Raw genomic sequence first — 27909 nt, 5'->3', positions numbered from 1 at the left:
ATGAAGGCTAAAAGTCCAAAATCAAGGTATCAACAGGGTCATGCTCTCCTTACTTCTGGTTGTCACTGATAATCCTTGGCTTTCCTTGGCTTGCAGCTGCATAACTCCCTGCCTCTGTAGTCACATACACATTCTTTATGTCTGTATCTTCATGTGGCCGCCTCTTTTTGTTAACCTCTGTGTCTCTTCTTAAAAATTCACCAGTTGTATGGGATTAAGGTCCCACCCTACGCCAGTATAACCTTACCTTAGCTTGATTATATCTGCAAAGACCCTATTTCCAGATACGATCACATTTACAGATAACAGAGGTTAGGACTTCAACGTATCTTTTGGGAGGGACATAATTCAATGCACAGTAGGCAACTTTGTGGAACATGAAAAGCATAACCAAAGGCAAGAAGACCACTTAACCACTGCAGCTGCAGGCAAGAGATGATGCCTGATACTGAAGATAAAATCCATAGACATATATCCAAGAAGCCAATTATAAAATTTATATCAGAAGACAATGGGACTAGAGAAGCCAAAACAATTTTGAAAATGAACAACAAAGTTGCAAGACTCTTAGTACTTGATTTCAAGATTTTAAAAGCCACAACAATCAAGACAGTTTTGTATTGGTGAAAGGATAAACATATATGTCAGTGGAACAGAATAGAGATTCCAGAAATAGACCCACTCATATATAGTCAATTGATTTTTGACAAAGATGTAAAGATAATTCAGTATATAAAAGATAATCTTTTCTGCAAATAGTGCTAGAACAATTTGACAGCTGTATGCAAACAAACAAAAAAAAACCACTTCCATACCTCCAATTCTGTACAAAAATTAACTCACAAGGAATCAGAGAGCTAAAAGTAAAACCTCAGACTATAAAACTTTTAGAAGAAAACAGGAGAAAAAGGTGTCATATCTAAGAAATCCTTGCCCATGGATTAAGCAAGGATTTCTTAGATATGACACCAAAAGTACAATCCCTAAAAGAAAAAATTGAAAAATTAGACTTTAAAAAATTAATGAATTTCTATTCTTGGAAAGGCACTGTTAAAAAAAAATGAAAAGGTGGAAATATTTGCAAGTCATGTATTTCCCTTATGAAATATGTAAGGAATTCTCAAAAGTCAACAGTAAAATATGTAAGGAACTCTCAAAAGTCAACAATAAAAAAAAATCCCTAATCTTAAAAATGCACCAAAGTTTTGATTTCTGAGGGGGAGGTAATTAGGTTTCTTCATTGATTTCCACTTAGAGAAGGTACTGGTCATTGAACCCGGGGCCATTTTGGGTGGAATTGAGCTATACCCTCCCCCCGCAAAAAAAATGCACCAAAGTTTTAAACAGATACTTACCAAAGAGGATATAGTAGTCCCTCAGAATCCATGGAGGATTGACTCCCAGACCCCCCATGGGTGCTACAATTTTCTGACTCTCAAGTGCCTTATATAAAATGGTGTAGAATTTACATGTAACCTACACATATCCTCCCATATATTTTAAGTCATCTCTAGATCATTTATAGTAAAATGTAAATGCTATGTAAATAATTGGTGATGTGTGACAAGTTCAGGTTTTGCCTTTTGGAACTCTCTGGAATTTTTCTTTCCTCGAATGTCTCTGATCTGTGGGTGGCTGAATCTAAGGATGTGGAACCTGTGGATATGGAGGGCCAACTGTATATGGATGGCAGATAAGCATAGGAAAGGTTGCTCAACATTATTAGTAGACAAATGCAAATTAAAACATTAGTGAGATACTACTATACACCTATTAGAATGTCTAAAGTTAAATATATATAGATATATATCAAATGATAGTCAGGATATGGCGCAACTTCCCTTATCATGTTGGGTGCTTTGGAAAACAGTTTGGCAGTTTCTTATAAAATTATACATATACTTACCTTATGACCCAGCAGTTTTACTTCTAGATATTTACACAGGTGAAGTGAAAACTATGTTTACACAAAAGCTCATATGCAGATGCAACTTTATTTGTAATTATCAAAAACTGGAAACAATTGAGATCTCTGCCAACTGGGGGATGGATAAACTAACATACATCTATATAAGGAATAAACTGCTACATGCAACAACATTGATGGTCTCAAGTACAGTATGCTAGGTGAAAGATGCCAGACTCAAAAGGGTACATACTGTATGAATTTATTTATAAGACATTCTGGAATGTCATTAGTGTATGGAGCTAGATAGATATTGGGGTTGCAAGTGTTCATAGGGCACCCAGGTTCCTTGGATGCAGGATCTGTGCTCCAAAGAGAGTTCTAGAACTAAAATCCATAGTAGAAGTTGTTAGCCTGGAGACAGGAGGGAAGATGGCGGGAGGAGCACAGGTAGAATAATGAATGTTAGATGAAGAGGAAAGTGTTAGGATAGTTCTTGACAATAACTTGAGCTAAATTACATGGACATTGGTCTCATCTGTTAAGAGTGAGGGACAGGTTGAGAGTGGACGTGTATGAAAACGGTACAGCATGTACAACAAACACTGAAAGAAGCAGCTGAGGACCAGCTGAGGCTAAATGCAGAATTTCAGTTAGACCCTATCTACATGGTTTGCTGACTTTGTTTAGCCATTTTCCACATCCCCAGGAGAAAAAGCAGAAGGAAAGGGTTAGTCCCAGGTGGATTTGACATGACACATGGCTAAGGAGAGGATCATTTAAATGACTGAGCCGTGAAGTCCCTGTCATGGTAGGGAGTTTGTTAAGATATCTTAGTAAATTACTATGATCTTTGATATACCTTTACACTATTTGTCATTTTCTCTTCCTTAAGAAATATCCTTTAAAAAGAGGCCCTCAGAAGATTCTTCTCTTAAGAAGATAAAGAAGGTAGTGGGAACAAGCCGCCTGAGCTTTTCCAGCCCTAAATGGCTGCAGAATCAAGAAAGTCTGTAGCTCCATCCCCACCAGACCAGACTCCTGAGGAGGACCTTGTAATTGTCAAGGTAGAGGAAGATCATGGTTGGGACCAGGAATCAAGTCTACATGAAAGTAACCCTCCTGGCCAAGAGCTGTTCCGCCTGCGCTTCAGGAAGTTATGCTACCAGGAGACACTAGGACCCCGAGAAGCTCTGATCCAACTCCGGGCACTTTGCCATCAGTGGCTGAGGCCAGATTTGAACACCAAGGAGCAGATCCTAGAGCTTCTAGTGCTGGAGCAATTCCTGACCATCCTGCCCGAGGAGCTCCAGACTCTGGTTAAGGAGCATCAGCTGGAGAATGGAGAGGAGGTGGTGACGCTATTGGAAGATTTGGAAAGGCAAATTGATATACTGGGACGGCCGGTAAGTAGAAGGAGGCGTGCAACTATGACCGGGAGAGTCCTGGAAGCTGCGTGGAGGGACATACACAACAGTGGGAGAATAAATGCTGAGCATGAGTTTCTCTTGGAGGAGGATATATAAATCCATTTTTATCCTCATAACATTCATACAGCTGTATTAATATCCTTATTTGCCAGGTGGAAAACTGATGCACAGAGAGCTTAACTTACTTTTTTCAGGGGCACGCAGATAATTAAAGGTAGATCTGAGACCAGAACTCATGTTTCCTATTCCTCAGCAAAAGTTTTTTTCCACTGAAGAGCACTGCTTTAAGTTTCAGTTTATCATTCTTTTCCTGCTTTGGGAGTGCAAAATATTGGCATTGTGTGCAGCAGGGAGGGCATCAGCAATCTTTTCCTTCAGTGCTGAGCAGAAAATGATGCCTTTCTGTGCTAATCAACATGTCCGTGTTCCTTACTGCCCCTTGGAAGTAAGTGAGTTTCTGCCTCTTCCTTCCCCAAGCATGTTTCCCTGTGGATGTGATCTTAGTCCTCATCGTTGTTCACTTCATTTCTCAAAGAGGTTTCTTATAATGTAACTGTCCCATTGTTTCCAGGTCCCGGCTCGTGCACATGGACATAGGGTACTCTGGGAGGAGGTGGTGCATTCGGAATCTGCACCCGAGCCTCCAGATACTCAGCCCCAACCTGTGGCAACCCAGCACAAATCTCCAGTGCTCCAAGGATCACAAGAGAGAGGTGAGGAGCCAGATTTCATTGATGAGGAGTGAGGAAGTAGAAAAAAAAGAGAGTACATTTGAGACACCTATCTAGTTCCTGGAGAACCAGAAACTAGAATCACTCGTTTACAGACCAGCCATAAGATCTAGTTTAAATGTTTATCTAGGTTTCAAATACTGACTATCAGTCCTAGCGGTAAACTCACAAACAAATTAATGAATTTGGGGATTTTTATGTATTTACACATTTCTATTACCCCAGTGTATTTGCAACATAAGCATTTGGAGGTTTTACTGGTATCATCATACTGCTTTATTTGTAAATGTTTCAGTATGACTCTCAAATAAGAGCATTTTCTTAGATAACCACAATAAATTGATCACAGTTAGGAATTTTTAATACCGATACAATACTAATCTAGTCCACAGTTCATGTACATAGTTTGCCAGTCATCCCAGTAATGCTCTTCCAGAGTCTAGTCCAAGATCACACTTTGCAATTAGTTATGTTTAGTTTCCTTTAACTTGGAATAGTTCCTCAGCCTTTCTTTGCCTTTCATGATCTTGACATTTTTTAAAGAGTACAGATCAGTTACCTTGTAAAATGGCTGCAATTTGAGTTTGTGTGATATTTCCTCATATTTGAATTCAAGCTGTGTATATTCGGCGGGAGCCCTCCGGAAGTGAAACTGTGGCCTTCTCAGGGCTACAACAGAAATTTATCTGTTACTGGTAGTGTTATCTTTGATGACTTGGTTAAGGTTATCCTTGATTGGTTACTTCTTATAAAGTTACTATTTTTCCCATTGTAATTAATAAATAATTTGTGGGGAGATATTCTTGAGTCTATGTAAATATTCTTGTCCTCATCAAACTTTTGTTGCTAAAACACTAGTTTTAGTATTCACTGATGCTCCTTGACTGAATCGGTGATTACTAAGACTGTTACAAAGTGATTATTTTCTAACTCTGTCATTTTTTCTACATTTGTTTGTTTATTATAATGGGGAATGTTTCTTTTCCCCCCCATCTTGTTTTTTTATTTATCAGTATGGACACATAAATTCTTATTTTATTCCAGAAATATTCTGTTACTGTCTTTGTTTTGATGCTTACATTGTCTTAGACTTGGCCAGAGGAGGCCTCTTCAGTCTGGCTCCTGTGTCCTATTGACATTTCCCTGTCCCTTTTTGAGAACTTTCTTTCTTAAAGAAAAAGATAAGATATTCTAGTCTCATCTCATACTTGCCCCGCATTTCTTATTTTTTTCACTTATGTGATTTATAGCAGTTTGTTCTAAGTAAGTGGATTTTTAATATTCCTAAAGAAGAATCATAGAAACATTTTCAGTTAATAATGTAATTCTTGTTTTAAGTTCTAAAACCTATTGCGCAAGACACAGTAGTCTGTGGTGATTTGGGTATTATATTGTCTGGTATTTATAGGAAACAGATCCAGGCATGGTAGACATGGTAGCAGAGATAGACTGGTTCTCATATTCAGTTTTCCAAGAGATCAGGACCTAAAGAAATACTGAATACAAGCACAAGGATAGGCTATTGCTTTGATGGTAGAGAAGAAATTGTAAATTAATTCCTCTTAGGAAACCAGAACACTTTCTATTTTTGTCATGTAACTTCAGGCTAAGTGGGACGTCAAAGTGCAGATGTTTTGGGAGCAACCATAAGTATGGATCCATAGAAAGATTATCAGCATTTCATATGTGAAAACTCTGGTATGCATATCTGCTGAAATACAGATAATTTTGGAATGGGCTAGAGCTGGCCCCCATAACCACGGAACAAGGCTGGTCTCATTCATAGCTCCTTTTTCTCTCAGCCATGTCTGCTTCACAGAGTCCTACCCCTTCCCAAAAAGGAAGTCCTGGAGACCAGGAGATGACAGCTACGCTTCTCACAGCTGGGTTCCAGGTGAGTTGTGCTCCTCACTGAAACCCCATAGCTCTACTTGACAGTGTTGTGGCATCTACTCCATGTCTGGACTGTTTGTAGCAGAGCTCATGAAGAACTTGTCCCAAATTCTTCCACAAAGAGACAGATTGATCCTCGATTTTCCCTCAGTAAATCTGGTGCATTTTCCTTTTCTTCCCAACTAGCTATGTAGAGCCCTTTATACAGTACGATCCCACCGCTTGATCCTCTCCAACCCTGGTGGAGCTCTCTGACACTGGATTTGAGCTGTGGAACACTCCCAGTCCCCAAATGGGGATCTTATTTTGTTTCAGACTTTGGAGAAGATCGAAGATATGGCTGTTTCCCTAATTCGAGAGGAATGGCTTCTTGATCCATCACAGAAGGATCTGAGTAGAGATAACAGGCCAGAGAATTACAGAAACCTGTTCTCCCTGGGTAAGGAAAGCTCTGGTTATTATCATATAAGGCTGTTTGTTTGTGTGTACAGTAGCTTTGAGCTTTCTGAAAGACATAGTTGAGTTTAAACTCAAAGTCCAACAGAGAGGTAAAATGTTGAGACTTCCTGAGTTCTAAAAGGAAACTTTTATTCTCTAATGCAGCACTTACCTTACAGTTTGTAGCTGGGTACTGGTCTCTGCCAGTTGGAAATTGAAATCTTCTAGCGCTGAGTTCATACTTAGGCCTGTTGTGCTCGTCCCCTGTAATGACTGGGGCTTTTTTCCATTCCTGTTCTACTTGTTAGCTCTTGTACTAGTTCCATATTCCTTCCCACCCCTCAGCTTCCACTTCTTCTCAGCTGATCCCATCTCTACTTTACTCCTCTTCCCCGCACCCTCTTTTTCGATGGCAGTTCCTCCCCAGTTGGTGTGTAGTACTTCTGTTTGCCCTGCTCCTTTCTCCCCGTTTTATGAAGGTGTTTTGGAGACAGGTGAAAGCTTTGCCTTGTAACTGTTCCATGTGTAGTTTCCTCTTCCCCTATCTCTGATTCCTCTCTCCTAACATAGAGAGTAGGAAGTGACATTGGCTTGATGTTTATTATATTTTTATTTCAGGTGGTGAGACCAGGAATGAGAACAGGGAATTAGTTTCGAAACAGGTAATATCTTCTGGAATCCAGCCACATGGAGAGACAGCTGCCAAATGCAACGGGGATGTTATCGGGGTTCTTGAGCGTGGAGAAGCCCGAGACCTTCTGGGCACATTAGAGAGGCAGCGGGGAAATCCCACCCAAGAAAGACGGCATAAATGTGATGAATGCGGGAAGAGCTTTGCTCAGAGTTCAGGCCTTGTTCGCCACTGGAGAATCCACACTGGGGAAAAGCCCTATCAGTGTAATGTGTGTGGTAAAGCCTTCAGTTACAGGTCAGCCCTTCTTTCCCACCAGGATATCCACAACAAAGTAAAACGCTACCACTGTAAGGAGTGTGGGAAAGCCTTCAGTCAAAACACGGGCCTGATCCTGCACCAAAGAATCCATACTGGGGAGAAGCCGTATCAGTGCAATCAGTGTGGGAAGGCTTTCAGTCAGAGTGCGGGCCTTATTCTGCACCAGAGAATCCACAGTGGGGAGAGACCTTATGAATGTAATGAGTGTGGGAAAGCTTTCAGTCATAGCTCACACCTCATTGGACATCAGAGAATCCACACTGGGGAGAAGCCCTATGAGTGTGATGAGTGTGGGAAAACCTTCAGGCGGAGCTCACATCTTATTGGCCATCAGAGAAGCCACACTGGGGAGAAACCCTACAAATGCAATGAGTGTGGGAGGGCCTTCAGTCAAAAGTCAGGCCTTATTGAACATCAGAGAATCCACACTGGAGAACGACCCTATAAATGTAAAGAATGTGGGAAAGCTTTCAATGGGAACACTGGCCTCATTCAGCATCTGAGAATTCACACGGGGGAGAAACCCTATCAATGTAATGAGTGTGGGAAAGCCTTTATTCAAAGGTCAAGTCTCATTCGACATCAGAGAATCCACAGTGGGGAAAAATCTGAATCCACTGGAGTTTAGGAAAAAACTTCAGTCATAGTTTGGGCATTATTCAGCATTAGAGGAACCACATGCTGGTGAGAGTTCTTTCAGTGTACTAAAAAGGTAGTTCAGCATCATTACAACCTTGCCTAGGGTCAGGATTGATAGTGGTGGCAGAGTTAGAATAGCTCTTCAGTAGTTTGGGCCCATGGCCTTGTTGCAGGTCGATTAACTTGACTACCTTGAGAGGTGTCTGACGGAGTGGAGCTCCCAATGGGCTGATGGATCCTTTAGAAGCTTGAAGTAGCATTAGAGCAAGTTGCTTGTCGTGGCTCGAGGCACTTAACTGTGTCTCAGGTGAGTAGCTGTAGGACTGAGAGGCTGCTCCTAGTTCTTCTGCTTCTTCCCATCTCCTGTGATTCCCTCCTCCCATTTATTCCCCTGACGGTGCCCTTGTGCTCCTAATCTGATCTAAGAAGCTGCTTTAGAGTTTGAAGCAGCCTCTGTGTGAGACTTATATTTATATTTAGCTTTCTGAGATCCTAGTTCTAGGGACATTTTTACAGACACAATGTATTTATGCTTAAGTTTGCATTTTATTTGATTCTAATGCTCCTGATAGTCAATGGCAATCCATATTCCCAAGCAAACTTAAAATGCTATATTTTTAACATCATTCCAACATTTCTTTTCATATATCGCCTTCACTGACTCCACTGAGTCATTGAGCATCCATACTTATCCTTCACCACCCCCAGTCCCCGTACCTGTGTCAGCAAAGGAGGTGGACGCATTAGTGATGGTTGTGCAAATGATGCAGAGAAAGAGGTGAGTGGAGACTTAGTCCAGCTGCTCTTACGCTTGGATGGTTGTACCTTTTGGTGACTTCTAACTCTCCTTTCCACCTTCCCATTGTACCCTGTGGTATGAATAGGTATTTACACTATCCTCGTTAAGGCATTACATGGGAGAAACAGGAGACAGGTGCTTGAAGAAGTTATAAAAATCCTCACAAAGAATGTTCACTCATCCCTTGGGCCCATTACAAAACCGCTCTGTAGGTTCCTCTCAGTCTGCACAAACCCCCTGTCTAGAGGATCTGTCACTTCCTGTCTTTACCCTCAGTCCACCTCTGGTGGCCTCAGCACCTCACTCATTCTGCATCTGTTTTTTGCCATTAGCTTTACATATTTGCAGTGGTCATCTGTCGAATACTTCACCTCACAGTTCCTCATTCTTCTGAATTCTGGTGCACTCCCATCTAAAATCCAGCAGACACAATATTAAACTCATTATCACCAGACACTATTTCATCTTTGAAGCTTTCAGTATACCAAGGGATATTGTATAAAGTAATGAGGCTGGTTTAAAGTAACATTCTGGACTTTCAGAAGCATCCAAACATGGGTGGTTCTTTCAATTGGACAGTTCTAGCAGTGTTAGCAGTGCTGTTATTCCAAGCACTGCCACTCCTTCAGATATTGGAATACTCTCAAGATTCTCATTTAATAAACCATACAAGAAAACTCTTTGTACTCTTAAATTTCATCTCATTTTTGACTGTTTGATTACTCACTTGTTCACCATATTTAAAACTGAGTAACTTTTGGCTATTTCCAAAATTGGGTTTCAAAATTGGAGTTAATTCCATTAATCCTATTCAGAAGAATATAATATACATTGTGATGAATTCCAAGATAAAGTATTCAGTTTCACACTGTGACTATCCTGAACAAGGACCACACTTACTAATTATTTTATGATTGATGTTTTTAAAAATAAGTCATAAAATCTTACATTGCAGAGGTCCACCTTTTGGGTCATAAATTCCTTCCCTGTAACATCCCTTCTCTACCCTACTGTGGCCGACATGGACCACTAATAACATCAAGGTTATCTACACCTATTTCATTGAGCCATTGGTACCCGCTTGTCATTTGTCATCCCGGTTTCCTTGGTTTACTTTTTCAAAACAGTGCTTTTCGTTATTTGTTTCCTTATCTTCGTTCCCCTCTCTCTGCCTTTCTCTGTCTCACTTTCTTTGGCCTATAGATTACCATTCCTAATGCTCTTGTACTTAAAATTACAAGAAACCAGAAACAGATAAATCTAGTTGTTTCTAGATCCTTGCTCTCTGCTTCAGTTGTGCCTTACTCTCTGTGAGATACTAATTCTGCCTAAGGCCAGTGCTACCTATGTGCAAATATTCCATAGGAAGGGTACATTGTCAGGGGGAGAATACATGTGTGTGTGCGTGCATGCATGTGCATGTATACACACGCTCCTCCCATGTAGTTTGGAGGAACAGTTGTCTCCTGTTCCAATGAAGACTTAGAGCACCATATTGAAATGACTGTATGTGTACCAACATTTCTTTACTCAGAGTAATGTGTAGCCAGACTACTTAAATCTCAGAATTACTAAGCATCTGGCAGAAATGTAGAGAAAAAATAATATGACCAGAAAGATTAGTATTATACTGAGACACATGTGAGAAAAGACTGTGACTTGAAAGAACATTGTATATTAGGGCTGATTCAGCACACCTATAGAAATAGCCCAGTAGTATATATAAGACAGTAGAAAAAGGCTATTGTTTCTTTGGGGTATAAGTAGAAGTCCATTTTTGGTCTCCAGTTTTCACTCTTAGCATTAGAATGTTGTTGGTTCATCTGTATGACCTTATTTTGAGCTCCTTTGAGTGAAATGCACTAACTTCCTTTATCCTGCTGATTCTGTTTTTATACTTTTAACCTAAAATGAACTGTTGACCAGTAGTTTCTTTCCCTGTTCTCAGCTTTTCATTTTAGGACCTGGCATGATAAAATGGTTCTTCTGTAACTGTTGCCATCCAGTATAGTCCTAGGAGAGACATCTTAGGTTTCAAAAATTTTCCCCATTGAGCAAAATGGCAGTGCTAGAATGCAGTGGTTGATTCCCTATGAAACAGTTCATTTCACTCTTGGTTCTGGGGCTCTAGATAACGATAGCTGACGTTTATTGAGCACTTACTATGTACCAAACCCTACATTATGTATTTCTCATGCTTCTGATAGATACTATATCCTTCATTTTACAGATGAGGAAACAGGCTTAGAGAATTGAGTGCGTTGACAAAGATCACACAGCTAGTAAGTGATAGAGCAGGGATTCTAACCCACATAGCCCGATACTCTGAGCCTGTGCTCCTGACAATGGGGCTACCATATCGTCAATGAACACCCTAACCCTGTCCAGCCATTTAAAAATTACATATCCCTGGTCCTAAAAGTTACTGGGGAAGGAAATGTACAGTATAGTGCAAATCCAGTACAATTACCAAAATTTTTTGGTTTATAATTATATCTTTAAATGTTGATACTTTGATGCTTTGTGGTACTAGAAAGCTAAATTCTGCAAGTAAAACATGTTTAAAAAAGTAAAACATGTTTAAAAACTGGGAGGACCAACCAATAACATAGATTCAAATAGACTTCTCTTTAAACTGCCCCAGAGAAAGTAGCATTGTGGAGGGAAATGAAACATCCACGCCCTGGGCAGGCAGATGGATAGTTAAGACGACAACAGGAAGTTCCTCTACAGCATAAAATGTGTGAAAGCTTCGACTTGACTGCTCATTTCCAACTACCATTTTATTTTTCTTCTGTCATTCATGCTTTTTCAATCCAGTCATCCATTGTTAAACCCCGTTGCCTCATTAATCTATTCTTCAAACTTCTTGCTCTACTTAACTCCACTGAAATGTCCTGAGAATCAGTGGATAAATGCTGCCTTTTCTCTGTTCTTGTCCTTGATCTATATTTCATACTCTTGAATTTCCCCAGCATCTCAGGAATTCTATGCTCCTTTTTGGTCAATTTTCTTCACTTTTAGCTTCTCTTTATTGGTCTTTTTTTCCCCTCCTCTCCACTGAGAAAAATCTCCATGTCTTAATTTTATTCACTACTTTTTCTATACTTCTATTTATGTATTTTGATTGTTTACACTTCTGTATTTCTGTATGGGGTGGGTTATCTCTCAACTTGTGAACTTCTCCCCAGGTACCTATCTTGCTATTTGAAAACAGAACTCATCATTCTGTCCCCAGCCCCCATTTTCCTTTTAAATAGGCATCTTTGCTTAACATCTTTACCCTAACCAGACTCACTACCCTTCATTTCTTATCCCAATCTTGGAGTTATCCTTTAGTCTTTTTCTGGTCTCCACTGTTCATGTCCAAAATCTTGCTAAGTTGTTCCAGTTCTTAGTTGGTTTTCTCCTTGAAGGAGCTGGATTTTTTACATTTTTGCCATCCCTTTATAAATCTCTGCTGATCCATTTCATCTGAGGCCCAGGTTATTATAATCCTTTCTTTTTAGTTTCTTTCCTCCCATACCTTGTATGCTTCCAAGATGATCCTCCTCAAACTCCATTTTCATGTTGTCTCCTTTTTCACTCAAGAACCCCAGCAGATAATTCCTATCAGAGCAGTGATGCTCCAAGTTCTCCATCACCTTGTTCTCCATGCTTAATCTGCCTCAGCCTCATTACACTCCAGTACATTCACCTTGATGCATCATGGTCAAACTTCCTGTGACCTTCCACTGTTGTCTTATAAGCCCTTGCCTCTGTGCCTTTCTCATGCTGTTCCTGTGCTTAGATTTCTCTGTGGCCCTGGCTCATTGTTCATTACTCCCTTCAAAACCTAGCTTCCAGTGTATCTTCTGAGTGAGCTCTCCCTGGCGATTTCATCTCACACTAAGACCTCCCTTATTCTGTGCTGCCTCAGCACTGATCCTTTGAGTTTGTACTGTGGTCCGTGTACTTACTGATAAGTTGTTTTATAATTATTTTCTAGCACTCTGTATTGTAGTTCACGTTTGTATTTATTTCCAGAATTGTAAGCTCCTTGAGGGCAGGAATACTAACTTTTACATTTGTATCTCTGCACCCCTTAGTGCCTAGTACAGTGCTGAGCACACAGTAGGCGTTGAATAAATGCTTGTTGAATTATTGTGTGGATTATTTATGGTGTTTTATCTACAGAAAATTTTAAACTACTTTCAAGGATGTATCTTAAAAATTTGTGCACTGACCCATTTCTGTTATACATGGATAACTGCCTACACTTAAGACTAAGACCAAAAAATTCAATTTGAGGAGGGTACCTGTGAAAAGTTGAAATGTGAAACTTTCCATTTGGCCAGACTTACTGGTTAAGAAAGAAAATAGGAAACTCTAAAGATTACTATTTATCATTGCAAAAGTGCTTGAGAGTAGACTTTTATATCTGAAATTAAACCAGTGGTTCTCAACTAGAGAAACTGGGCAATGTCTGGAGACACTTTTGGTTGTACCATCAGTGGGTGGCTAGGATACTGTTGGGATCTAGTAGATAGAGGTTGGGGATATTGTTCACCATCCTGCATGCACAGGACAACCCCTACAGCAAAAGAATGACAGAGCTTCATATGTTTAACAGTGCCAAGGTTGAGAAACCCTGGTCTAGATATATATATAGGAAAAAGAAGAGAGATGAAATAAAAAATTTTTTTGCAGTTAGAAAAATTAGCTATGCCAAGCTTTATGAGAATCCTAAGTGTTTATATGTTTTGCAGTTTGTAGGATTATAAAAAGCCTTAATGTTTGGAGTTCACAGCAGCATGTATGTATGTGCTAAGGTTGCCTTCAGCATCAGATCTGTCTCCATTCTTTATACCAAGTGGAAGGTGTTATAGGAGTACAAATCTAGTTTTCACCTTCTATATCTTGGTTCACTGCATAAAATGAAACATAAAACACTGGGTTCATAAAGTGAAACATAAAACACTCTTTAGCAGGGGAACTGCAACTAACTTATCAAAGATTGGGACGACATTTGACCCTCAACAGCCCCCTAGGAAGCCGCTAGACAGGAATAACTGCCAACTTCCCAAGGAAACCACAAGCGAAAATGTTGTCAAAGTTTGCCATATTCCCACTTACAAAGTTTTTAACATACTTTGTTAAATCCTACTTAGGAAGGCAAACATGTAGGGGGGAATGTGACTATTAGGAAATTAAACAATGTAAAAGACCTTCTAAAAGCTAGTCTTTTGTTACTCAGGGGTACTTCCTTCAACAGGTTTAAAACGGATCAATCCCAGAATTAGAAGATCAGTTTAAATATGTAATATACCAAAGAAATAACCATTACTTTTATCTTTATTCATATAGTCTATAGAGTGCTAGGTTTGGAAGTGACTTTTGAGATCACTTTTCAACGCATTAGTCTGTAAATGGAGGTCCAGAAAGGTCATGTGGTTTATATCAGGTCACCCATTAAGTTAGTGGTACAGGTGGAAATAGAATCCAGGACTGAGACTGCCTATTTGTTTTTTGGCTAATTGTGACCCTTATTGTTTTATGTTCTTGATTTATACAGTGCCATGGGATATATTCATACTTAGTGTCTCCACTTGCATTGTTTCATTTTAGGAACTATCCCTTTTATCAGCTTGTACATCCAAACCAGTATACTGACTGTCTTGAGTTTAATAAACGACTGAGTAGTCCAAGGGATTTTGTAGTACTGAAGCCCTTTTTTTTTTTTTTTTTTGTAAGTCCTGCTTTCTCGGGTCTGGTCCCTAATCTTGAAGAAAGCGCATAAGATGTGAAGCATTTAAATTCAGATCATTAGTAATGAAGATCAGAGCTCTTGTGTCAGTTTTAGGAATTCTGTAGGGCCCACACTGGAGACACTGCTCTTTCCCAGTTGCAATGTCTTTAAATTCCAGGATTCAAGGGTGGTCCTACCCTGGGTAAAATCAGGAAGTAAAAAATCACCAAACCACCTTCGTGAGGAGGAGGCAGGAATTCCGAGTCTGGGGATGTACTGGGGCAGAAGTGCTTCCAGAAATGACTGAGTAGGGTCCGGGCCTGGGCGAGCAGACCCTCCCCCAGACTGCCCGCCTTGGGACAAGCTATGCCCCGCCCCGGAAGTGATGAGGCCTTAACGCCCGCGGGGGAGTCTCGGAGCTTGCTGCTGTTTAGGCTGAGCCGCTTTGCATTTGGTTGGTAGTGTGGGTGCTGCTCAGCTGCAGCCCCTCAGATTCCCTCTCCCTCGACTGGCTCGGGTGGAGCGTGGTCACGAACCCCGAAATGCGGTCCTGGGACGGTGGGCAATAAGCACAAATGCAACCTTCCAGGGAAGGATTTTTCCCCTGACTCTGCAGCTGGAGTTTGGGACTACTTTCCTCTCGGGATTATACCCTGATCTTTCCTGAGGTCTTCAGAGTTTTACCGAGTCACGTTAACAGCGTGTAGCTCTGGTACACTTGGGATCGATGACCACCAGACCCTCAGCTTGCCGTTCCAAACAAAAGGGAGAAACTGCAAATGATTGGAAATAAGTATTAGGAGCTCTTAATTTAGGAGAGGTTTCCTCTTCCACATCTGCGTTTTGTGCCCATATTTCCTTTAGAATTCAGAATCTTTATTTCTGTATTTTGGCTTGACCATAAATGACCGCCCTTCCCTATAGCAGTAAATTCACCGTTCACGCCTGGGCAGAACCGCCTTCCGGAAACAGCGGTGCTGTTCTCCCGACGCCCCTCTCTCCCAGTAGTGCTCCGAAGCAATGGCACGGAGATTCCTGTGGCACAGGGACACGCCTGCTAATCCCAGTCTGTGATTCTGTGCTCTAACCGCCCTTTGCAAGTTGGCCCCTTATTTGGCATTGTTTTTTTTTTTTAACTCCCATAACCCTCAGTCATTAGTGTAACAACTATAGCAGTCTTTTTCTTTGAGTAAATTAATATTTCTTTTACAGAAGTATCCCCCGAAAAAGGAGACCTCAAGAGGAATTTTACTGAATTGCAGTCCCCAATTTTAGAAGAGCTGCTTTTGCTGGTTCCAAGGATTCTGTTACTGGAAAACTGCTCTGAGCTGGCTCCAGGTTGACAATTCTGCTGAGGAATGCGAGGTCTAGGAATGGGAGCAGCATTAGAGGGAGAGGAGGGGAGGGGAGGGGGAAGGTCTTTGGGAGAGTGACTAAGCTGGAGGACCTCCAGAGGGAATTAGCCCTAGAAAATAGGGCAGCAACAAAGACGTATTTATCAAGTCATCTTAAGGCTTTTAGTCTCTTAGTGATTCTTCTATTTTTTCCTCCTTTTTAGGCATGTAAATCTAAAGTCAGATTCTCATAATGGCCAAATAACATAATCTCTGTGCCTCCATTTCCTCATCTGTATGTGAGGATGATAAAAGCACCTGCCTTTTACATTGCATGAATATTACCTACATAAAGACATGCTATCTAGATACTTGTTGTAATTATTTCTTCTCCTACTTACCTTCCTAGGACTAGCGTGTTCTGCTGATTTATTTGTTGATACAGCGATTCCTTCACAATTTCACGTGTTAAATTTTTCCCTGGCCCCAGCTCTTGCACACAGTCAAGAAATGATCTATTAAGAAATGTCAACTCTGGCAGCAGGAGAAACACTGTGTCTCCAGCTCCTACCTGGGAATACACCATTGAAATATCAATTATAGGGACCCTTCTCCCTACAAGAGAGTTGTAAGTGTTAAACTTCGACATTCTGTAATTTTATGAAGGTTCTGGATGTAAGGGACCTAAAGACACTTTTCTTTTTAAGTTTCTATTTAATGAGATTGGGGTGTGAGGTTGTGAATGCTCAGCAGTCTGGTTAAGTTCAACATGAGGGTGGAACAATAGGGAATCTAGTTCAGCTCTGCCATTTCCATGATATTTTATTGCTCAGGAGTTCCATCTTTGCTGTCTGTTGTCTGAGATATAAGTTGTAAGTATGTTATCCACTTTTTATTTTTCTTTCACTTTGCTTAAGGTGGTTTTATTTGTTTTACCTTGCAGGAGTGTGGATTCTTTGTGTAGGGGAAAAAATTTATCAGTCTTTTCATTTATGGCCTTTGGATTTTGGCTTGTAATTAGAAAGGCCTTCCTACTCTGAAGTTATAAAAGACTTCTCCCCACGTTTTCCTCTGGTGCTTTTATGGTTTCGTTTATAACATGTACAATTTCGATTTATTTGGAATATTTACAGGTGTGCAGAGTGAGGTAGGAATCCAATTTAATGTTTTTCCAGATGATTACACAGTTCTCCCCATATATTTATTGAAAGGTCTATATTCATCATTCTCTTAGATTTTCTACCTTTATATGCTAGGTTTCTGCCTGTGATTGCATCTATTTCTGGATTTTCTATTCTGTATCATTGGTCTGTCTATCTCACTCACCAGTACCACACTGTTTAATCATTGAAGCTTTATGTTTAAAATCTGTAGGACAAGTGCCCCTTCACTGCCCTTCTTTTTCAGTTTTCTTGGGCAGAGTCTTATTTTTCTACATGAATTTCAAAATCTACTTATTAAAAAGGTCATATTTTTATTGGAATAGTGTTAAATTTACAAATTAACATAAAGATTACTTTCTGAGTCTTAAGCCCTGAGGAGCCTTTCGCCGGTTCCCCTCCCCTGGGAGGCAAGTGGAAGGAGTTGGGACTGTAACAGATCTATGTTCAAATTTCATCTCCGCTGTTTTGGTCGTCCAACCTCGGAAAACTTACCTGCTTCTCGGGTTTCTTATGTTAGAAGGGAGGACTGTCACATCTTCCCTGCAGGATTAAAAGAGCTCAAACGCCTAAATGCCTTTTTCTAAGTAAATAGAATCTTTTCCTCTTTTTCTCCTTTCGAGTCGTCAGCTCATGAACCACCGAGAGGGAAGCCTCCCGGATCCTAGAGCGGACCACTAGGTACCGGAGCGGGATTCTGCGGAAGTCGACCTCGCGAGATGAGGGCGGGCGCCGATCCGTTGGTGCAACACTTAACGATTTCCCAGGTGAGACCTCTCATCGTTCTCTGCGGGTTTTGAGTGCGCTCTGGGGCGAAGAGCCCCGGAGAAAGTTACTCTGTGCTGCGCCTGGTTGCCGCAGACTTCCCCTCGACCCGGCGCCTCGACCCCTCTCCTTCCCCTCTGTCCCCCCGCCCGCCCCCCCGATCCTTCATACTCTCCTCCGGTCTCTTACTCCCCTTTCCTTCTCCTCCTCCTCCTCCCTCTTTTTCTTTCCTTTTCCTCCTCCGTCTTCTCTGGGCCGTGGCCGTACTGGCATTGCCGACTCCCCAGAGTCATCCGCACCCCACCTGAGTTCCCCATCACTGTCTCCAAGGCTTGGAAGACTCAAGTTTTCCGAGTGCCCCTCCTCGAGGTTCTAACGGGGCTGGTTTCCGGGCGCGGGAAGGGGAGGGAGGGGAACGGAGGAGACCTTATTTTCTCTCTGCCCCGTGCCCTCACCTCTCCTTTGTGTTGTTATGACCTTGGTGGCTGAGCGACACTTGGCAGCTTTATTTAGATATTCTTGAAATATTTTCATTTTGCTTCAAAGAAAAGGCCAGTTAAGCTGAAAGCTCTGCATATCTCTTCAATTCTTGTCTTTTTTCCCAATTTAGTTAAATATGATAAAAAGTCTTTTAAAGTAGAAAGCATATATTGTATACTCACTTAAATCCAAGATTTTGTGCTTTAGATACCTTTATAAAGGTAGATTTAACATATTTATTCCAATAATTCTGAGGTGGTACAGACTGAATAAAGAAATTTTATCTGACTGCCATGTGATCAGTGTGTCCTGGATTTATCAAACATGATAGTACTAGTTAAGTCTGAATCACATAATATTACTTTAGCTGCAGGGAATAAATTACATTTGAAACGTCTTATTTCAGGATTCAAGACCAAAGGTATGAACCTGGTGTCGATTCTGAAGGGAAAATTTTTGTAAGGATGGACCCACCACACCAGAAAGTACCCGGCATACAAAATGGGGATACTTTACAGATTGCTGAGTATGAAACAACTTCTCAATATGAGGACCAGTTAGAAAGGCATGCGAACAGGCCAACAGAAGAAAGACGGTATAAATGCAGTGAATGTGGAAAGAAGTTTGCCCAGAGTTCAGGCCTTGTTCGACATCGGAGAATCCACACTGGAGAGAAACCCTATGAGTGTGACCACTGTGGAAAAGCCTTCAGCGTGCGCTCAACCCTCACTGTGCATGAAAGAATCCACACTGGCGAGAAACCGTATACATGTAATGAGTGTAGGAAAGCATTCAGTGTGAGAGCACACCTGATTATACATCAGAGAATCCACAATGGAGAGAAACCCTATGAATGTAATGAATGTAGCAAAGCATTTAGTGTAAGCTCAGACCTTATCAAACATCAGAGAATCCACTCTGGTAAGAAACCTTATGAGTGTGATGAGTGTGGAAAAGCCTTCGGTGTGAGCTCAGCTCTCATCAAACATCAAAGAATCCACACAGGAGAAAAGCCATATGAGTGTAAGGAGTGTGGAAAGGCCTTCTATGTGAACTCAGCCCTTATCAATCACCAGAGGATTCATTCTGGAGAAAAGCCCTATAAGTGTGGAGAATGCAGGAAAGCATTCAGCCAGATCTCAACCCTCATTCATCACCAGAGAATTCATACTGGAGAGAAACCATATGAGTGTGACGAGTGTGGGAAAGCATTCCGTGGGAGCTCTAATCTTACAAAACACCAGAAAATACATGCCAAAGGAAAGTGTCATCAGTGATTTATATGGTGAAGATATTACAAAGGCTTTTTTTAATATCTGAAGTTATCACCAAAAGAAGAATGTGGTAAAAATTAGTTTTAGTTAACACTTAGTTTCTTGAATGTGGAAGAAATGGGAAGTCAACGAAAAATGACTCCATCATCATAATGACTGACTAAGGCTCTAAAATCACATCTACTTCTAAGAATGCAGTTTTACAACTCAAGGTAAATTATACCATAGTGTAGTTTGTTATTTTAGTAAGAGGAGACTTCAGTATTTCAAACACTATTTTAACTTTTCTTCTGTACAAGCCTTTTATTGTTATTGGTGCTACCAATATTACAGGTGAAACATTACATTTTGAAACTGAAAGTAATGTTGGTTGGTGAGCCAGGGACCACAAATCCTCATTGAATCTGGAAATACTAACCTATTGGTCTTCCTTTCTTTGCCTTTGATATACTGTGCTCTCAGAGATGGTTTAATGAGTTAGTAACCTCTTGGCAGAAGGCAGACTATCTCTCTTAGGTAGGAATTCCATTGATAATCCTTCAAGGTTATTCTTGCCTAGTTAAAGCCCCAGGCCTTTTGATTTACTAATCCAGGAACCCCCAGAACTTAACCGAGGTTCCTGAGCCAAAACAAAACAAAAACAGAAACCTCCCAGAGTGACAGGTGCTTCTAACCCTTGCATTCAGTGTTTCTCAAAGTATAATGTGACAAATGCCAAGACTCAGGTATGAAGATCGAACAAGGTTGGGGAACAGTTGTTGAGTTGGGGTTGGCATTAGTTTTAGGATCACTTTCAAGGATCTATTTGAGTGACTATGTGAAACTTGGTACCTGTAATCAACCAGAAGAGCTCAGATTTGGGAGGTGGTTGACAGTTAATGAATTCAGTTCAGGAAATATCTTTGCTGTGTCTGTGGAAATCCCAGGAGATCTGTTCACCCGACTATAGCCTAAATTCCTAGCTCTATCCCCAGGCCTAAAACTCAAATCCTATATGCATATGAAACTCAAACGGAATCTGGGCTTTAAAAGAATTGCTTTGTTATTATTTTTCCATATTAGTAGTGATTTCTTACTCCTGGGTAACAGGCCTGAAACTCTTTTGATCCCTGAAACGTTTGAGGTTCAAGATGAACACTAAACTGATAGAAATTGCAGATTGCTTTGGTCTGCACTGTGGACAGGTAGGAGGGAACACTCTGGGAAGTGGAAGTCGTGTTCATTCCTCAGAGTAGGACTTTGTGTTCCAAAGGATGCACAGTTTCCCTGAATTCTCATCAGCAATTCAGACAAGTCAGCTATAAGACACTGAATTCTCTGAGCCAGCTTGTACCCTCAGACACTGAGACCACAGATGCATGTTAAAAAGCACATCATGAAGTTTCTATTATTGAGGTGGTACTTACCGCACTACTCAAGTAACTTTAGACCTAGACATGGTGGCTGAAGGCGAGCAGAGGAGATAGGACCTCAAGGCATGTTAGAGAAAATAAGGCACATATTTACAAGCAGTGAAGGGCCTCAGCAAAGCACCACGAAGTTGACATTGCTTTTCTGGGTTGAAGGTGTTAATTTCTTTGCCCTACTTCTCCCTGCCTTAGGCAATTGAAGGAGACCGTGATTTTCTCCTTGCTGTGCTCTGGAGAGAATTCCCTGTCACCCCATGTCTGTGTTGTAATCGCCAGTGTTTTCAGTGTTTACCCCTTTGGCCCCAGGTGTCTTGGTTTGTTCTTAGGACGGAAGTTTGCGGACGCAGTCTTCTGGGTGGAAAATACCCTTCTGGGATCAGCACCAAAGTGATGCCATATCCCACCCCAGACCAGCCCAACTGTGAATCCTGAGCAGTAAGTGGTAAGTATTCTGAAGACTTTGAAGGAGCAGACATTCTAGAAAAAGAAATTTCTTTTACTGAAGAGTTGAATGTTAGGAGATCAAAATGTGTGTAACATGTTTATTCCTTGTGAACTCAAATTCTGGTATTAATGATTTTCTATTTTAGGTATGGTCTTGTGCCAGGTTCTAAGAATACAAAGATAAATGAAAAAAGCACCCCACTCTTCAGCGGCTTACAGTCTGTTTGGGGAAAGGGAGAAGGGAGTAGATAGAAAACAGCAATTACAGTGATACAGCCACTAGATTTATACAGCATGCTTTGCATTAAAGGTGTAACAAGTACTTATGAGAGGGCTGCAAAATCTTCGAAGGAGGATGAAATCTCGAAGAAAGAGTTCGACCACGTGAAACGAATGAAGGAAGGTACGGGGAGAATAGCATGTTAAAAAGCCTGGTGCATCTGGGGGAAAGAAGGAAATTCTCCATGACTGATTACAGAATGCATTATGGAAGTAGTGATAAATGAAACTGGAGAGAACGCTGGGGGCCAGACCATAAAATTCCTTGTTTTTTTCTACTAGGAAGTGTGAAACATCTTCTCTAGGCTAATGTTTGTCAAACACTTTATGCAGTAAGAACTGCATTTTACATTGTAACTCAGTATACTATTCATTGTTAGGAGAGCCAGTCCTTCTGAGACCACTTGCATTCCTACAGGTGTCATGCTGGGTAAGAGTAGGCTAGCTTACTGTGTGCTTATTGGTGGTTTGGTATTCTTCATGGAAAGTTCCTGTTCGGTTCATACACGTGTTACAGGAATTACACATTCTCTATATGAGCCCTTTTCACAGAGAATGCACATATCCTCTCCAACTCCATGGCTTACCTTTTTATTCTCTTAATGGTGTCTTTCGATGAGCTTTGGTTTTTAAATTTAATGTAGTCTGGTATATCAGTCTTTTTCTTTTCTGTGTGACTTACTTCTCTCAACATTATGTTTGTGAGATTGATCCATGCTGGTGAGTGTAGTTTTACTTTATTCCATAAAATTGTAACTCAACAAAGCATTTCAGCATGTGGCTAGGATGGTGTATTCAGGGTTTTGCTTTATATGATAATCTTGCCTATAAAAGAGTTAGACTTAGAAAATCTAAATATATGGAAAGTTAAACGACTATCAAGTAGATTTCCTCAAATGTTAGATGTCTTAAGCAAGTGTTAGGCAAGTATTGGCTTGAAAGTCATGATTGAATTCTCTGACATGGACCTGTGACATACTCTGTGTAGCCAACCTCTGATCCTTTCTGTAATAATTTAGGGAATGAATGGATGAATAGATAGCTGAATTTTATTCTTGTCAAGACATACAGCCAACCCACTTCAGCATGGGCATGAATGGTAAAGGAATTTATAAGTAAAGCCAATTTATTCCTCATGAAAGAAACTTTGGATCTTCTTAATCACAGTTTGGGTGCTGAGTTGGGGTTCCAAAGTTTTTTTTATCAAAAAAGCATGAAAGAGACCACGTTCACCTGAAAGATGTGTAGAACAAGTCTTATTTGGTGACTATTCAATTTATTAAAAAATAATGAATTTATTATTATTTAGGTTGAGCTGTATTTTATGTCTGATTTCTAACAAACATAAATATACTTCAGTTCCTGTAACCACTTCCAGTTTTTCCCTTCTTCAACCTCCCATAGCACATTGTTTATTTCTTAGGATAATTACCTTACGTTTTGCTTTGTATATATTTGTTTGCCTCTCTTATCCTGCTCATTTGATTATGAGTCCTTTGCAGAAATTATGTATGACTCCTTGTAGGTTCTCTGCAGCCCCTGGTACAGAAATGCTGTGAGATTGTACAAGTCAGCTTAGGCTAATTATGATCAACTAGCTTTTTATTATGTAACCAACAACTTCTCCCCAGCCCCCAAATCTCAGTGGCTTACAGTACAAAATTTATTCCTGGTAATGTTGCATGTCAGTTGCAGCTCTTGCAACACCTTCTCACCACTCTAGGATCCAGGCTAGAGGAGTATTCCTACCCTGAATATGTTGCTCTTAGAGCAAAAGGAAAACAATGGTAGGACCACATGATGGCTTTTAAAGCATCTACTCAGGAGGAGCATATGTCATTTCTACTTACATTTCATTAATCAAAGCAAGTCAAATGACCAAGCTTACTATCCATCAGGTGGAGAAAAATAATCCATACAAAGAGGGCAGTGAATAACTAACAAAAGTAATATAATCTACCATTGAGATAGTGCATCTACCATAATGGCCAATATTTGTGGAATGCTTTCTGTGCTGGGGATTTTTCTGAGTGTCTTACATATTTTTCTCAATAAAAAATGATATAGATACATACTACTATTCTCCCATTTTACAGCTAAAGAGAGTGAGGAACAGAGACTTTAAATAACTTGCCCAAGGTTGTACAGCTAGGAATGGTAGAGCCAGGAATTGAAACCAGAAGTTTAACTTGACAACCTTTTCTCTTAACCACTATGCAATATTATGAAAGTTTCAATCTGAAGGTTGTTTATGCACCACAGTGGGCCTTAAAAGCCAGTATGTTATGCTGGTAAGAACTTTAAAGGTGTGATTCAAGAGCCCTTGGTCTCAACATATCTTTACCTCTACGTAACCTTATTACCTAGACTGATGCCACCTAGCTGGGTCTCAGTTTTAACATCCTTAAAAATAAGGGAGAAGGCCAAATATTCTCTGATATCCCTTCTAGCTTTGAAGTTTTTATAATCTCTCCAAATAGATAGTAAAATGCTTTGTTATATGATGACCTCTTCTTTAATCTGCTACTTTATATATTGTTATGTTCATAGGAGCTCTTGGATAAATGAGTCTCCTCACTAGTCCCTTCTGTTTTACTTCTGCTCTGCATTAGTGATAGTACTAATAATGAGTAGCTTCTGTTTATTTAGACCTACTTTGTTCAGGGTACTTTTCCAGGTTTCTTAGGGTAAAAGTACAGATGCTATATTTGGGAAAAAGGAAAGCTGGTTTAAAAAAAAAAAAAGCTCTAAACATCCATTTTGAGAACTTAAAGTACAGGAAAATAAATCCAAGAAAGCAGGAGGAAGAAAATACTAAAGATAAGAGCAGAAATTAACGGAAAAACAAGTATATATTCTTACTTAGAACTTTCACATAAGAGGAGGTGTGTTTTACATAATTTCTCTGTAGGCTATTCTCGTATACCTTACGTTTGATGCCCTCTTTCTGCCTCTGGGGAAAAGATGCTAATTTCGTGATCAACCTGTTCTTTCAGATGGTGACTTCTGATATTAAACAAGGAGTCTGTTTCAAAGTAGAGTTTTCCAGAATAAGTCTAACACAGAGGGGGATGATGTTCAGAAGACTTAAGTGGGAACATCGTCAGGGGCTCCACACTGAACAAGTTCATGGGTTCTGAATAATTTACCAAAGTGAGGGAGGAGCCCCCTTGAGTATGCACAGTTTATATTGCCTTAAGCCAAGGAGAGTATCATTCGGATAAAGAGACCTAAGATACCTGCCCAGGAGAATTTGTCCTTAAGTTCAGTCCTGTCGATGCTCTGGGCATGGGAAATCCTCTGTTCAGCTTGCACACAACTTCCATCTTCAACTGTAATAAAAGAAGCATCCACTCATTGTAAAGTGAATGGAAGTCACTGATCCAAAAATATCCCTCCCTAATAAAACAACACACACCAGCAGCCCTGACCAAGCACCAGCATGTCCAGACTTCAAGAAAGCCCTTTGAGTATCCTCAACCTGAAAAGACCTTCAGTGTAATCCCAAGTCCCATTAAACAACAGAGAGGCCATCCTGAAAATGAGAATAAAGAATGTGGTAAAACCTTCAGATACTGGAGTGATCTGAACCCTCGAGAATATCTTCAGTGTCAGAAGCCTTCCATGTGAGCTCAGGTCTTATTAAACATAAGCAAATTCATTTATCTGTGTCATGAGTGTGGCACAGCCTTTAAATTCTGTGATAGCCTTGTTAAACAGAGAATCCACACTGAAGAAGAAAATCTGTGGGTGTAAAGAGTATACATGATTCATTGTGTTTCAAGTGTGGTCACCTGCCAAAGAACCCACACTGGATTATGAATGTAATGAGTGGGTAAAGGCCTTTCGGAAGCCAGCACTTATTACTGGAAAACCAACAAATATTAAAATGGGGGAAGGTTGTCACTTAAAAGCTCAGTCTTACACTTCAGAAAATCCACACTGGAACAAAATCCTGTAGGTGTGACCACTATGGGGACACTTTAAATGTTAGCTCAACTCAAAGTGTAGCAAAAATTCCATGCAGGAAAGAGAACTCTAAGTGTAAATAATGTGGGAAAGCCTTCAATCAAAGTTCAGATCTTACCAAACATCAGAGTCTACAATGGAGAGAAGCTTTATGACTTGGACAAGTGTGGGAAAATCTTCTCATAAACTCATATCTTACCAAACATCAGAGGATACACAAGAAAAATGAGCCTCAATAGTCAGATTATGTGATAAGAGGCATAACATAGAACTTTTTCAAAATCAAACATCACCATTAGGGAAAATACCCAGTTGCATATAATTACTTTAACTGGCACTATTTTGTGGAAATAGGCAAGTGTTAATAGAAAGACACTTAGGTCACTTTGGGCAAAGTTGAATTAAAACATTCTTTTGTCAGATCTCAATGGATATTTAACTGTCTTTGACACAGTTAGCTTTTCATTTTCTACAGTAAAGGTAGAGAGAGTAGGGGGAAGTCTTTATGACTAATCACAACCTTGGGTAAAACAAGCATTATTTATTAAATTTATTTTTTGTTTGGAATTCGTGATGCTAATTTAAGTTTTTCTAAGAATGATTTTGACATTGATTCATGGGACCCAACAGTTATACATACACTTCTACCAGACTTACTCTAGTAATCTGGGAAATTCTGCAAATAAATATCTGTGTTTTGGTATATCATTTCACAGAATTTCCTAACTCTTTGTTTAAAAAAAAATGAGAAATGTACGTGGGGGACCAGGTGAACATGTAATGCTGAATAACAGATCATATTTACCTTGTTCATCTTGGTGTCTAATATATAAAATATATATATATATATATATATATATATATATATATATATATATATATATATAAAATAGTGACTAATGCAGAAAAAAACGCTTGTGACAAAGGCTGTTGAATGACTGCTTGAAGGGTTCTGTTTATGGGCTGGTACAAATTTATCCCGAAGAGTGACCTCTAATAGTTTGCTATAGGATCTGCCGTCTTCTCAGACCTGGTCAAGGAATGACCTTGGGTGCTCAGTGTAGATTGATTACAAATTGAGTTCATGTTCAATAATCATTGGTCTGTGTGTGGCATTACTTTCAATATACATTTACACTTTCAAGCAACTTTTTATTATAAACAGTCTTGGTCTGAACACCTTTGGGATTTTTTCTGGAGAACATACCCAGGAATGAAATTACTGGGTCACAGGTTATGCACAGTGTAAATTTCACTGGCAGGTAATGGTTCCTGTTCCCTAGGAACTAAGGAATCTATCTGGCATCTTAACCTGATCATAATGTCACCTTCTCTGCATAGGTTCCTGAGAGCAGCAGATATCCCAACCAGCAATAAAAAGACATGAGCAATCATGCCATGAAAATCCATGAAGAAATGTTAACTGCATTTTGCTAAATGAAGAAGCCAATCTGAAAAGGCTGCAAACTGATTTCAACTACATGACATTCTGGAATAGGCAAAACTATGGAGACAGTAAAAAGATTAGAAGTTGGTGTGTGGGAATGATGAATTGGTGGAGCAGAGGGGATTTTTAGGGCAATAAACTATTTGGTATAATATTTATAATGGTTGATGCTTATGTATTTTCCAAAACTCACAGAATATACTACACAGTGAACAATATATACCATGGACTTTAGTTAATACTGTATCAATATCAATTGTAACAAAGGTACTTCACTAATGCAAGATGTTAATAATAGGGGAAACTGTGTGCGTTTGTGTGTAGCTAGGGAGGGCTGGAAGGGACATACAGGAAGTCTGTACTTTATGCTTCATTTTTTTCTGTAAACCTAGTCCCCAGTACCTCCCTTAAAAATTAATTAATTATTCGACCTAATAAAACTGAAAAAGAAGAAAAAAAGAAAGAAAACAGCCTGTAGAAAAGAATACTAAAAGCAATCAATATAATCTAATTTAATAAAGCTATGCATGTTTATAAGTTATAAAACAAAAAATAATAAACCTAATCCCCCCCAAAGTATTTTACGTTTTTTAAAAGCTGTTTTCCATCAAAAAAAAAATCACTGGGAGTAACAAGGGAAGTGGGAGCCCATATCTGGTGTTCATATTACAAATTACTCATATCCAGAATATAAAAAAAAATTTCAGTCATCAGTAGTAAATTACACTATCAGAATGGTTCAAGAGCTAACTCCTGGAGTGCAGTGAATGTCAGCAATGTTGTGGATGATTTGAACTTTATAGAGAGGCTTAAATTTCTCCAGGAGAGAACA

The 27909-nt window shown here is 39.9% G+C and overlaps 1 protein-coding gene across 5 annotated transcripts in view; it reads left to right on the top strand.

Moving 5' to 3' along the window:
- Positions 1–27231, top strand: part of ZKSCAN8 (zinc finger with KRAB and SCAN domains 8) — a 30651-nt gene extending 3420 nt beyond the window's left edge. The window contains exons 2-11 of one of the 5 annotated variants that reach the window (XM_072945524.1): positions 2802–3312; positions 3908–4049; positions 5870–5961; positions 6276–6399; positions 7017–7946; positions 15845–15854; positions 18848–19741; positions 21265–21380; positions 21693–21785; positions 26972–27231. In XM_072945524.1, coding sequence (XP_072801625.1) covers positions 2896–3312; positions 3908–4049; positions 5870–5961; positions 6276–6399; positions 7017–7946; positions 15845–15854; positions 18848–19532 — 2400 coding nt within the window. In that variant the 5' untranslated portion in view covers positions 2802–2895 and the 3' untranslated portion in view covers positions 19533–19741; positions 21265–21380; positions 21693–21785; positions 26972–27231. Of the gene's footprint in view, positions 1–2801; positions 3313–3907; positions 4050–5869; positions 5962–6275; positions 6400–7016; positions 7947–15844; positions 15855–17700; positions 17778–18661; positions 19742–21264; positions 21381–21528; positions 21786–24657; positions 26486–26971 lie in introns of those variants that run through there. The other 4 variants (XM_072945520.1, XM_072945521.1, XM_072945523.1 and 1 more) reach the window with 4 other exon arrangements.
- Positions 27232–27909: the final 678 nt, after the last annotated feature.

Source organism: Vicugna pacos, chromosome 20, assembly GCF_048564905.1.
Source record: "Vicugna pacos chromosome 20, VicPac4, whole genome shotgun sequence".
Taxonomy (NCBI): Eukaryota; Metazoa; Chordata; class Mammalia; order Artiodactyla; family Camelidae; genus Vicugna; species Vicugna pacos.
Note: the sequence above shows the minus strand (reverse complement) of the source record. Positions and strands in the feature narration are given on the sequence as shown.